General features: G+C 57.7%; 1 protein-coding gene across 1 annotated transcript in view; it reads left to right on the forward strand.

Moving 5' to 3' along the window:
• LOC125448557 (protein capicua homolog) overlaps positions 1 to 13,487 on the forward strand; it is a 151,214-nt gene that overhangs the window by 99,935 nt on the left and 37,792 nt on the right. Inside the window, 3 exon segments of the mRNA XM_059641414.1 lie at positions 3,694 to 3,876; positions 6,666 to 6,834; positions 11,802 to 11,986. Of these exon segments, the coding sequence (XP_059497397.1) occupies positions 3,694 to 3,876; positions 6,666 to 6,834; positions 11,802 to 11,986 (537 nt within the window).

The following is a 13,487-nucleotide window of genomic DNA, read 5'->3' on the forward strand; positions in this document are numbered from 1 at the left end:
CGTTTCCATCATCAACATAGACCGTAACTGGCGAGGGGACCCAGTTCCGAACCCTCTAAAGCACCATGAGGCACAGGATCCCGGCCACTGAAACGCCCTCAATCTTTCACTGTCTGCCTCCTGCCGTAAACCAGGTCCAAATCTCCCGCGTGTGCCAACCCCACTGCCTCCCACACACTAGGGTCATACAAACAGGGAAACACACTGTGCAGTCCACATGGATCAGGTGCCCAAATTGGATGAGTGCCACCTGCCTGTGTTGGTGACAGGCGAAGCCCTCAGCTGGCAGAGTTACAGACAAAACCGAACTCGGTAGCAGTGAGCTGTAAAACTGTTCCACCTGCCCGAGTTAGCCCCACCAGCAGGCACCATTCACACTGGGCAGTGCAAAGCTTCGGGAGTCACAAACATGCCCCAGCCAAGCTTTCGAAAGGCACAGACCACCCTCTGCCGGCTGGACACGGTCAGGACCCTTATACGGTGCTCCCCCTCTAAATTCAGCACAGTGAGACCTCCAAGGTTCGCAGTCGGGTCGGGGAATCTCCGTGGTGCAGGAAGAGGACGCTCGGCCCATTGGGCCGGCACCCCACCCTGTTCCCGGGAGCCTGCGTTTTCCCGTGGTTAACCCAGCCAGCCTGCACACTTCTGGCCAACCCAGAGTTGGACAGTGGGAGCACCTAGAGGGAGCCCACGCAGACACTTGGAGAACGTGCAAAGTCCACTCCGCCCAAGGGTGGAATCGAACCCGGGTCCCTGGCACTGTAAGGCAGCGGCGCTAACCATTGAGTCACCGTGCCGCCCCTGACCATCTGTCTAAGGCGCGCAATTGGGGAAAACCTTGGCCAATGGTGTGCTATGCAGGGAAATGTGTGGTTGTGGACTTTGGCAGGAAGAGTACAGAAACTGAATATTACCTAAATGGAGAAAGATTGTAGAAGTGTTGTGGAACAGAGGGATTTAGGAGTCCCCGTGCATGAATTCGAAAAATCTAGCACCCAAGGTCAGTGGGTAAAGGGGAAGGCAAATGGAATGTGGGAGAGCCTGGGACCAGAGGGAGTACTGAGAGAATGTGCAGTCACCCTTCGAAGTCGGAGATGCGGGATGTGTGAGGGTTGTGGAGGTGTGCACTTATTTACCAGAGAGGGCTGTGGAGGGTGGGGCATTAAATATATTCAAGGTTGTAATCGACAACGTCTTTCATCAGTGAAGGCAATTGAGGAAAAGGCTGTGTGTATGAGCGTGTGCCTGTCTCTGTGTATGTCTGTGTGTGTGTGTGGGTCTGTGTGTGCGGCACGTGTGTGTGCATGTGCTTTTGTATGTGTGTACACGCGTGTGCGTTTGTGAGCACAAATGTGTGCGCATGTATGTGTGAGTGGTGCGTGTGCGTGGGTATGCGGGTCTGTGTGTGTGCACGTATGCGTTTGCCTGTCTGTCTGCATGCATGTCTGTATGTATCTGTTGGAGTGTGTGTGTACGCGTGCCCATGTACGTGCAAGTCCCTGTGTATGTATGTCTGTTTGTTTGTGTCGGTGTGTGAGAGAGAGAGAGAGTGTGTGTGTGAGTGAGTCAGCAGTGCGGAGAGCAGCAGGGAGGAGATGTGGGAGTGCAGGAAGATTGGAGAGGAGTGTCATGTCGTGCTGCCTTGCTTTGCTTGAGAACAGTCAGGGAGAGCCATGACGAGGCGCCCTGCTGCATGCTGACATTGTGTAGGAACACAAAAGGGAAACAGTGATAATTCCTGGAACTCACCACTGACAACCATGATTCACCGTCTGAAATAACCACTGCAGCAGGACCAGTCAATTCCCAAGACTCAGGATGGAGGGGCCTGTGGTGAGAATCAGTTATTCCAGAGCAGGAGGAGGCCGCTCAGCCCTTCCTTCAGACTTGTTGCACAGGATCGCGAGGCCATTTAGCCCCTCTAACCTGTTACACAGGGACAGGGAGAGGCCTTTCAGCCCATCTAAGCTGTTACACAGGAACAGGAGGCCATTCAGCCCCTCGAATCTGTGAAACAGGAACAAGAGGAGGCCAGGCCATTCATTTACTTGGTGGTGTTGCAGACGAACAGGAGTAGGCCCGTACAGCCACTGAAACCTAAAGATCAGTGGGAGGACAAGGTGCTCCGAGCACGGGTCTAACAGAGCCTAGCTAAAGGGCTCAGCACTGAGACTGCATCCCTCTCACTGAAACGAGAGCCCCCACTGTGTTTTACTATTCATCAGTCTGATTGTCGATGAGCTACTTGGCCATGGTGATTGCTTTCACAGTCAAATTTCATGCTACCTACCCAGATGTCTCTTGCCCCCCTCCCCCTCCCCCCCCCCACTTCCTGTGAAGTCCTGAGGCAGTGACCTATCGAGAGATAGAACATAGAACAATACAGCACAGAACAGGCCCTTCGGCCCTCGATGTTGCGCCGATGTTGTGGGGAATGACTTGCTCTGGCCTCGTCATCGCATTACCTCAGGCTGGCATACTGTGGCCTAGGCTGAGGAATATAGGAACTGGAATGGCTCCATTCAGCCCATCCAGCCTGCCCCTGCCCACGGCTCTCTATTCCTGAACGGCATTGTGCTCTCCCACAACTCTCTGGGATCAGGAGTTAAACAAATTCACTACCTTTTAGTATAGGCATTCCTCCTTGCCTCAGTATGGAGCGATTTGACCATGTTTCCGTCAGCTGGGGTGGGGGGTGGGGAGTGCTCTCTGCACTTACTGTGTCTGTCCCTTTAACAACGTTGTCAGTTTTGACCCTCTCGCCCCTGATTCTGGAGAATGCAGATCCAGGCTTCTCCAGCTCTCCCCTTATCAGGCAGTCCCACCATCCCAGGAATCTCTGCTGCACTCCCACTAGGCGAGCTGTATCCTTCCTCAGGAAAGGAAGAACGGAACTGCACATGGTGGTCTCATCGGGGAACCAAGACCTGCACTTGGATCCTCTTGTGATAAAGGCTGACATGCTATTTTCCTTCCAGCCTGCTTCACCTGGCTTTGTGTGACGTTAGAAACTGCCCCATCTTCCTCACAGCTCACCCTTCCCACCCACTTCTACATCCTCTAAAATATTACAGTTAATGCCACTTCCACACCACACATGGACACACATGCACAAGCGCACGCACACGCATATGCACACACATCCCCCCAGCACCCCCCCCCCACACACACACACGCGCGCGCACACGTGCCCCTGTCCTGCACACACATGCATGCACACACCCTCCCCATCCACGCGCGTGCACACACACACATATAACCCCACATACATGCACACGCGCACGTACAGACACCCACATACCCAGAGACATGCACGCACGGATATGCGCAGACACGCACATGTCCACAGGCATGCGCGCGCGCACACACACACAGCTACACGCGTGCACACAGACGCACAAGCACGCTCTCACGCTGAACCCCATGGTATCCCACTGGTCACACCCACCCAACCAAGAATGGCTGTTTTATTGCTCCTCTCTGGTAGCCAGCCCTGGCTCCATGTTGGCATATTACCGCACAGCTTCATATTGTACTACACCTGGACAGTGGGTGGTCAGTCAGTGTTGGCAGTGGAAGGAAGCTGAGGCCCTGACGCTATGCCAGGATTGGCCATGTATCTAAGACTCTAATCTCTCTCCCTCTCTCTCTACCACCACCTCGCGCCCCCCCCTCCCCCCCCTGCAACCACAGCGAGAGAAGGACCACATCCGACGTCCAATGAATGCCTTCATGATCTTCAGTAAGCGTCACCGTGCCCTGGTGCATCAGCGGCACCCCAACCAGGACAACCGCACGGTCAGCAAGATCCTGGGAGAGTGGTGGTACGCCCTGGGACCGAAGGAGAAGCAGAAGTACCACGACCTGGCCTTTCAGGTAGGAGAGCACGCAGCCTGGCTCGCTGCTCTGCCCACCCACCCTGTCTCTCGGGCACAGCCTGGTAGCACCGAACTGAATGGAGAGCCTCCATATGTAGAGCAGGACACACAGGAACAGGGGGAGGCCATTCAGCCCTGCACTCTCTGAGGCTGTTACACAGGAACAGGGGGAGGCCATTCACCCCTGCATTCCTTGAGGCTGTTACACAGGAACAGGGGGAGGCCATTCAGTCCTGCATTCCTTGAGGCTGTTACACAGGAACAGGGGGAGGCCATTCAGCCCTGCATTCCTTGAGGCTGTTACACAGGAACAGAGGGAGGCCATTCAGCCCTGCACTCCCTGAGGCTGTTACACAGGAACAGGGGGAGGCCATTCAGCCCTGCACTCCCTGAGGCTGTTACACAGGACTGTGCTGTCCCTATCCCTGGGAGTGGGGTTTGATGGGGTGGGGACAGTGTAGAAGGAGCTTTACTCTGTATCTAACCCTGTGCTGTCCCTGTTCCTGTGGGGTTTGATGGGGGGGACAGTGTAGATGGAGCTTTACTCTGTATCTAACCCCGTGCTGTCCCTGCCCCAGGAGTGTTTGATGGGGAACAGCTATGCTCAGTATGTGAGAGTGAAATGGAAACTCCCGTCACAGTAGATCAGTTCTTGGTGTCTGCGTTTTGGTCTTTGAGGGATGGTGTCAGTCACAAACTTGTTTTGATTTGGTCAGGGTCAAAGTTGACAGCCTGAAGAGGGGGGAGGCAGTGGATATGTGTCTGTGTATTCATGTGTGTGCGTGTGGTAGTGTATGCATTTCTTCATGTGTGTGTGTTTGTGAGAGTGAGTGTGTGTAAGTGTATGTGTGTGTCTGTGTGTACGTAGAACATAGAACATTACAGCGCAGTACAGACCCTTCGGCCCTCAATGTTGCACCGACCTGTGAAACCAATCTGAAGCCCATCTAACCTACACTATTCCATTATCATCCATATGTTTACCCAGTGACCATTTAAATGCCCTTAAAGTTGGTGAGTCTACTACTGTTGCAGTCAGAGCTTTCCACGCCCTTACTTCTGAGTAAAGAACCGACCTCTGACTTCTGTCCTATACCTAACACCTCTCAATTTAAAGCTATGTTCCCTTGTGCTAGCCATCACCATCTGAGGAAAAAGGCTCTCACTGTCCACCCTATCTAATCCTCTGATCATCTTGTGTGTCTCTATTAAGTTGCCTCTTAACCTTCTTCTCTCTAACGAAAGCAGCCTCAAGTCCCTCAGCCCTTCCTCGTAAGACCTTCCCTCCAGACCAGGCAACATCCTGGTAAATCTCCTCTGCACCCTTTCCGATGCTTCCACATCCTTCCTAGAATGGGGCGACCAGAACTGTACGCAATATTCCAAGTGTGGCCGCACCAGAGTTTTGTACAGCTGCAACATGGCCTCATGGTTCCGAAACTCAATCCCTCTACCAATAAAACCGAACGCACCGTACGCCTTCTTAACAACCCTATCAACCTGGGTGGCAACTCTCAGGGATCTGTGCGCATGGACACTGAGATCAAATCACCTCACACTTTTCCGCATTAAACTCCATTTGCCACCTCTCAGCCCAGGCCTGCAGTTTATCTATGTCCCTCTGAAACCTGCAACATATGTGTGAGTGTGTGTTTGTCTGTGTGCATATGTGTCTGTATGCGTGAAGTGTGTGTGTGTGTATGTGTGCGTGGGTAGCTGGGTGAGAGAGTGTGTGTGTGTGAGAGAGAGTGTGTTTGTGTGTCTCTGAGTGTGAGAGAGAGAATGAGTGTGTGCGCGCGCATGAGTGAGAGTGTCTGTGTCTGTGTGTGCATGAGTGAAAGAGAGTGTGTGTGTGTGAGAGAGTGTCTGCGTGTGTGTCTGTGTGTGTGTGAGAGAGTGTGTCTGTGTGTGTGTGTGTGAGAGAGTGTGTCTGTGTGTGTGTGTGAGAGAGAGAGTGTGTCTGTGTGTGTGTGTGTGAGTGTGTCTGTGTGTGTGTGTGAGAGAGAGAGTGTGTCTGCGTGTGTGTGTGTGAGAGAGAGAGTGTGTCTGCGTGTGTGTGTGTGTGTGTGTGTGAGTGTGTGTGAGAGAGAGAGTGTGTCTGCGTGTGTGTGTGTGTGTGTGTGTGTGAGAGAGAGAGTGCCTGTGCCTGTGTCTGTGTGTGCATGAGTGAAAGAGAGTGTGTGTGTATGTGTGTGTGTGTGTGTGTGTGTGTGTGTGTGTGAGAGAGAGTGTCTGCGTGTGTGTCTGTGTGTGTGTGAGAGAGAGAGTGTGTCTGCGTGTGTGTGTGAGAGAGAGAGTGTGTCTGCGTGTGTGTGTGTGTGTGTGTGTGTGTGTGTGTGTGTGTGTGTGTGTGAGAGAGAGAGTGCCTGTGCCTGTGTCTGTGTGTGCATGAGTGAAAGAGAGTGTGTGTGTATGTGTGTGTGTGTGTGTGTGTGTGTGTGTGAGAGAGAGTGTCTGCGTGTGTGTCTGCGTGTGTGTGTGAGAGAGAGAGTGTGTCTGCGTGTGTGTGTCTGCGTGTGTGTGTGAGAGAGAGAGTGTGTCTGCGCGCGTGTGTGTGTGTGTGTGTGTGAGAGAGAGAGTGTGTCTGCGTGTGTGTGTGAGAGAGAGAGTGTGTCTGCGTGTGTGTGTATGTGTGTGTGTGTGTGTGTGTGTGTGAGAGAGAGTATCCCCGCCATGTTGAGGGTCTTTGTGGTGAGGGGCTCAGTGTGCCTGCCCACACTGGGGAGGCTGGTCTGGTTCACAGTCAGAGCTACACCGTGAGCACACTGCCTATTTGTTTCTCGCTAGGTGAAAGAGGCTCATTTCAAGGCCCACCCTGACTGGAAATGGTGCAACAAGGACCGTAAGAAATCCAGCTGTGACGTCAAAGCAGCAACGGCAGGCCCTGGCTCGGTCAGGTGTAAGGAGCAAAGGGAACGCAGCATGTCCGAGACCGGCACCCTCTCTGCAACGACAGGTACCTCTCTGTCTTGAGGCGCACCGTTAAACAGGGACTCATTGCGTCTCACAGCATGGAAACAGGCCCTTTGGCCCAAATCGGTCCATGCTGGCCTCTCAGATAGTTCCAATGGCCCACATTCTGTCCCTATCCCTCTAAACCCTTGCTATCCAAATGTTTTTAAAATGTGGCTATTGTACCTGACTTGACCACTTTCTGTAGCAGCCCATCCCATATACGCACCACTCTCTGTGTGAACAAGTTACCCTCGTGTCCTCCTTAAATCTTTCCCCTCTCACCTTAAACCTATGCGCTTATAGATTTCAATTCCCGATAATCATTCATCCTGTCTATTCCCCTCAAGGTTTTATACACCTCAATAATGTCATCCCCTTCCCCGCTCCCCCAATTCTCCTACACCCCAAGGAATAAAGTCCTATCCTGTCCAAACTCCCTCTATAACTCAGGCCTGCCGGTCAACATCCTTGTAAAACTTCTCAGCACACTTTCCACTTTAACTATGCCTTTCCTCTTGGAGGGGGGGAGGAGGGAGTGTGAGAAAATGTTGGCCCTTCCCCTTTACACCAAGCAAAGTCGCACAGGCGCAGGCTTCAGCTGCAAGCACAAAACAGAAACATTACTTAAAATGAAGCTGCTGCAGGACCCCTCTGGGCTGGTCCAAACAACACCCAGCACCCTGTCTCACCCATCCCAGCTGAACTCCTTCCACTCTATTTTCCCCAACCCCATCCCTGAAGCATGGAACATCACCAGGGTTCACTGAGAAAGGAGTTCTGTTCATTGCTTTTGTGTGTGTGTGAGAGAGAGAGGGAGAGAGTGGTAGAGAGAGAGAGAGCGCGCGCACACTGGGAATCCCCAGCTCTGCCCCACGCTGCGTAGGATACACACCCTAAGTCTCTTGGATCAGTGTCAGGGGAGATCATGGGGCTGGAGAGCATGGCCCACTGCCCAGGCTCCACAACCAGCCCATCGCCCATGAGAGGTAAGGGACAGACGGGAGGAGTCAGCCAGTGGGGATCCTAGGGAGACCATTCAACCCCCCCTCCTTGAGCTGGTTACAGAGGAACAGGAGGAGGCCATTCAGCCCTCATTTTGTTGCACAACAGGTTTTGGTTCAGATCAGCAGACCCATTGTGATGGCGGGCTAATTCTTACTGTGCCCAAGCTCACGGGCATGTTTAACTGAAACCACCTCAGCCTTTGTAGCCTCCCTATTCCTTCTCCCTTTCTCCACGCACCCCCCCCACCGCCTCAGTCTGGTCTCTCCCTTGTATCTATCCGTGGTTACCCCGAAGCGCCACTGTCCGTAAACACTGCCCAGAATTTATGGCTCAGTTTGATTGTGGAGTAGTGTACGACTGACTGTGGGTCACATGCTTGGGTGAGGAGTGACTATATTGTTGCTAACATAGTTACAGAGCCTACATCTCACTTTATAACTCAACAATGATTTCTCCATCCCCCCCCGATCCCTCCCCACCTCTCCCTTCCCCCCCCGATCCCTCCCCACCTCTCCCTTCCCCCCCCATCCCTCCCCACCTCTCCCTTCCCCCCCATCCCTCCCCACCTCTCCCTTCCCCCCCCATCCCTCCCCACCTCTCCCTTCCCCCCCCATCCCTCCCCACCTCTCCCTTCCCCCCCATCCCTCCCCACCTCTCCCTTTCCCCCCCATCCCTCCCCACCTCTCCCTTTCCCCCACATCCCTCCCCACCTCTCCCTTCCCCCACCATCCCTCCCCACCTTTCCCTTCCCCCCATCCCTCCCCACCTCTCCCTTCCCCCCCATCCCTCCCCCCATCCCTCCCCACCTTTCCATTCCCCCCATCCCTCCCCACCTCTCCCTTCACCCCCATCCTCCCCACCTCTCCCTTCCCCTCATCCCTCCCCACTTCTTCCTTCCCCTCATCCCTCCCCACCTCTCCCTTCCCCCCCATCCCTCCCCCCATCCCTCCCCACCTCTCCCTTCCCCCCATCCCTCCCCACCTCTCCCTTTCCCCCACCATCCCTCCCCACCTCTCCCTTCCCCCCCATCCCTCCCCACCTCTCCCTTCCCCTCCATCCCTCCCCACCTTTCCCTTCCCCCCCCATCCATCCCCACCTCTCCCTTCCCCCCATCCCTCCCCACCTCTCCCTTCCCCCCCGATCCCTCCACACCTCTCCCTTCCCCCCATCCCTCTGCACCTCTCCCTTCCCCCCCATCCCTCCCCACCTCTCCCTTCCCCGCCCCCATCCAACCCCACCTCTTCCTTCCCCCCATCCCTTCCCCCATCCCTCCCCACCTCTCCCTTCCCCCATCCCTCCCCACCTCTCCCTCCCCACCCCCATTCCTCCCCTCCATCCCGTCCCCACCTCTCCCCTCCCCACCTCTCCCCTCCCCACCTCTCCCCTCCCCACCTCTCCCCTCCCCACCTCTCCCCTCCCCACCTCTCCCCTCCCCACCTCTCCCCTCCCCACCTCTCCCCTCCCCACCTCTCCCCTCCCCACCTCTCCCCTCCCCACCTCTCCCCTCCCCACCTCTCCCCTCCCCACCTCTCCCCTCCCCACCTCTCCTCTCCCCACCTCTCCCCACCTCTCCCCACCTCTCCCCACCTCTCCCCACCTCTCCCCTCCCCACCTCTCCCCTCCCCACCTCTCCCCTCCCCACCTCTCCCCTCCCCACCTCTCCCCTCCCCACCTCTCCCCTCCCCACCTCTCCCCTCCCCACCTCTCCCCTCCCCACCTCTCCCCTCCCCACCTCTCCCCTCCCCACCTCTCCCCTCCCCACCTCCCTCCCCCTCCCCCCACCTCTCCCCTCCCCACCTCTCCCCTTCACCCCCATCCCTCCCCACCTCTCCCATCTCTCCCCAACTCTCCCTCTCACGTTCCTCCCCACCCCTCACTCCCTCTCCCTTCGTCCCCCATCCCCCATCCCTGCCTCTCCCTCTCCCTCACCACCCCTCCCTCCCCACTTGTCCCTCCCGCCGTCCCTCACTCTCACTCTACCTCGCACCTCCACACCTCTCTCTCGCTCGCTCTTCACCTCCCCCTACCCCTACCCCCTCCCCTCACCCCCCCTCCCCTCCCACACCACACCTCCTCCCCCACCACACCCCCTCCCCCACCACACCCCCTCCCCCACCACACCCCCTCCCCCACCACACCCCATCCCCTCACCCCCCACACCCCTCCTCCCCCCAACCCCTCCTCCCTCTTCCCCTCCCTCCCCTCTACCCCCCCTCACCCCCCTCCCTCTCCCCCTCCCTCTCCCCCTCCCTCTCCCCCTCCCTCTCCCCCTCCCTCTCCCCCTCCCTCTCCACCTCCATCCCCCCTCCATCCCCCCTCCCTCCATCCTCCCCCCTCCATCCCTCCCCCTCACACCCCCTCCCCCTCACACCCCCTCCCCCTCACACCCCCTCCCCCTCACACCCCCTCCCCCTCACACCCCCTCCCCCTCACACCCCCTCCCCCTCACACCCCCTCCCCCTCACACCCCCTCCCCCTCACACACAACCCCTCACATCCACCCTCACCCCCCCTCACTCCCCCCTCCCTCACTCCACCATCCATCCTCCCCTCCCTCACTCCCCCTCCATCCCTCCCCCCTCGATCCCCCCTCCCTCACTCCCCCTCCATCCCCCCCATCCCCCTCCCTCACTCCCCCCCTCTCAACCCCTTCCCGACAACCCCTCCCCCTCACTCCCCCCCTCACTCCCCCCCTCACTCCCCCCCTCACTCCCCCCCTCACTCCCCCCCTCACTCCCCCCCCCACTCCCCCCCCCCACTCCCCCCCCCACTCCCCCCCCCACTCCCCCCTCACTCCCCCCTCACTCCCCCCATCACTCCCCCCATCACTCCCCCCATCACTCCCCCCATCACTCCCCCCATCACTCCCCCCATCTCTCCCCCCATCTCTCCCCCCTCCATCCCCCCTCCCTCACTCCCCCCCTCCCCCTCACGCCCTCAACCCCCACACCCCCCCCCACACCCCCCCCCACACCCCCCCCCACACCCCCCCCCACACCCCCCCCCACACCCCCCCCCACACCCCCCCTCACACCCCCCCTCACACCCCCCTCACACCCCCCCTCACACCCCCCTCACACCCCCCTCACACCCCCCTCACACCCCCCTCACACCCCCCGCCCCCCTCACGCCCCCCTCACTTCCCCCCCTGACTCCCCCCTCCCTCACTCGCCCCATCCCCCCTCCCTCTCTCCCACCCTCCATCCCCCCTCCCTCCCACCCTCCATCCCCCCTCCCTCCCACCCTCACTCCCCCCTCCCTCACTCCCCCCTCCCTCACTCCCCCCCTCCCTCCCTCCCCCCTCCCTCACTCCCCCCTCCCTCACTCCCCCCTCCATCCCCCCTCCCTCACTCCCCCCTCCATCCCCCCTTCCCTCACTCCCCCTCCCCCTCACACCCACCCCCTCACATCCACCCTCACCCCCCTCACTCCCCCCTCCATCCTCCCCTCCCTCACTCCCCCCTCCATCCTCCCCTCCCTCACTCCCCCTCCATCCCCCCTCCCTCACTCCCCCCTCACATCCCCTTCCCCACAACCCCCCCTCACCCCTCACTCCTGCCATCTCTCCCCCCTCCTTCCCCCCTCCTTCCTCCCTCCCTAACTCCCCCTCATTCCCCCCCTCACTCCCCCCTCCCTCCCCCGTCCCTCACTCCCCCCTCCCCCTCACGCCCTCACCCCCCCTCACTCCCCCCGCCCCCTCACCCCCCACACCCCCTCACCCCCCACACCCCACACACCCTCACAACCCCCTCACCCCCTCACACTCCCCTCCCCCTCCCTCACCCCTCCCTCCCCTCTCCCTCTCCCCTTCCCCCCCTCCCTCCCTCCCCCCCTCCCTCCCATCTTTCCTTTTCACCTTTTCCTTTCCCCCATCCCCCTCTCTCACCCCGCTCTTCTCCCTCCCTCCCTGTCTTGCTGCCCCCTGTCTCCCTGCTCCTTCTCTGCTTCCCCCCTGCCAACCAGTTCCCTCAGAGATGGCAACAGACTGCCCTGGGGCTGTGCCATGCTCCGACTCGAAGCCAATTTCGCTGCTGCACCCGGGCACAGTGAGTATGCAGCTGAACCGGCCGAGAGCCTTCTCCCACAGCGGGGTGCACAGCTCCGAGAAATGTGACCGCAACAGTGAGGCCTTGGTGGAGCTCGCACAGGTAACGGTGCCTGGGAGGGGAAAGAGCCCTCACGGTCCCCGAATTCACTGTTGCCCCAAAGAGGCGTGGGGCTGCCTCGGCAGGCGCGCGGTGTACCTACAGATTTTATTTATGAGAGGGTTGTAGCAGAGGACAGTTGCACAGGGCTTTGCTGTGACCACACTGTGTATATTAAAGCAGGATTTACTGACACCGAACAGTTAAGGAGTCAGTAGGATTGAAGCCTGAGCTGAGAGGATTGTCTGTTGATGAGTAAATGGGGCCTGGATTCCTCAGAGGTCTACAAGAAACTCAGTAAATGGGACCTGGATTCTCTGGGGTTTGGGAGAGACTCAGTAAATGGGGCCTGGATTCTCTGGGTTTGGGAGAGTCTCAGTAAATGGGGCCTGGATTCTCTGGGGTTTGGGAGAGACTCAGTAAATGGGGCCTCGATTCTCTGGGGTTTGGGAGAGACTCAGTAAATGGGGCCTGGATTCTCTGGGGTTTGGGAGAGACTCAGTAAATGGGGCCTGGATTCTCTGGGGTTTGGGAGAGACTCAGTAAATGGGACCTGGATTCTCTGGGGTTTGGGAGAGACTCAGTAAATGGGACCTGGATTCTCTGGGGTTTGGGAGAGTCTCAGTAAATGGACCTGGATTCTCTGGGGTTTGGGAGAGAGTCAGCAAATGGGACATGGATTCTCTGGGGTTTGGGAGAGTCTCAGTAAGGCCAGGATTCTCTGGGGTTTGGGAGAGACTCAGTAAATGGGACCTGGATTCTCTGGGGTTTGGGAGAGAGTCAGCAAATGGGACATGGATTCTCTGGGGTTTGGGAGAGTCTCAGTAAGGCCAGGATTCTCTGGGGTTTGGGAGAGACTCAGTAAATGGGACCTGGATTCTCTGGGGTTTGGGAGAGAGTCAGCAAATGGGACATGGATTCTCTGGGGTTTGGGAGAGTCTCAGTAAGGCCAGGATTCTCTGGGGTTTGGGAGAGTCTCACGAAATGGGACCTGGATTCTCTGGGGTTTGGGAGAGAGTCAGCAAATGGGACATGGATTCTCTGGGGTTTGGGAGAGCGAGAGGTGATCTCATTGATATGATGCTGATGGGAACAGGGCTGGACACTGAGAGACTCCCTCCCGCCAATGGGGAAATCTAAAACATGGAGACACGGCCTCAGGGTGAGGGGGAATGGGTGAGCAGATGTTTCTTCACTCAGGGTTAGACAATTTCTGGAATTCCTACCCCAGATGGCGCTCCATCAGTAAATCGATCTAAAGGTGGGAGGGCATTTTTCCTTGCTAATCAATGAGCTGTTAAGTAGAGGAATTCATCACTGTGGGTCAGCCAGCATGGCCAGGACAGACTTGATGGGCCGAACAATCTGCTCCTGATCCTCTGTTTTCTGGCTTTGGGGCAGATGGTCTGGAAGTGGAATGGGGATGTGAATGGAACAGTGTGGGGGAATGGGGGACAGTGAGGTAACGGGGGAATGGGGCATTGTGGGGTAACTGGGGTAGGAG

This window comes from Stegostoma tigrinum, chromosome 41 (genome assembly GCF_030684315.1).
Source record: "Stegostoma tigrinum isolate sSteTig4 chromosome 41, sSteTig4.hap1, whole genome shotgun sequence".
NCBI lineage: Eukaryota > Metazoa > Chordata > Chondrichthyes > Orectolobiformes > Stegostomatidae > Stegostoma > Stegostoma tigrinum.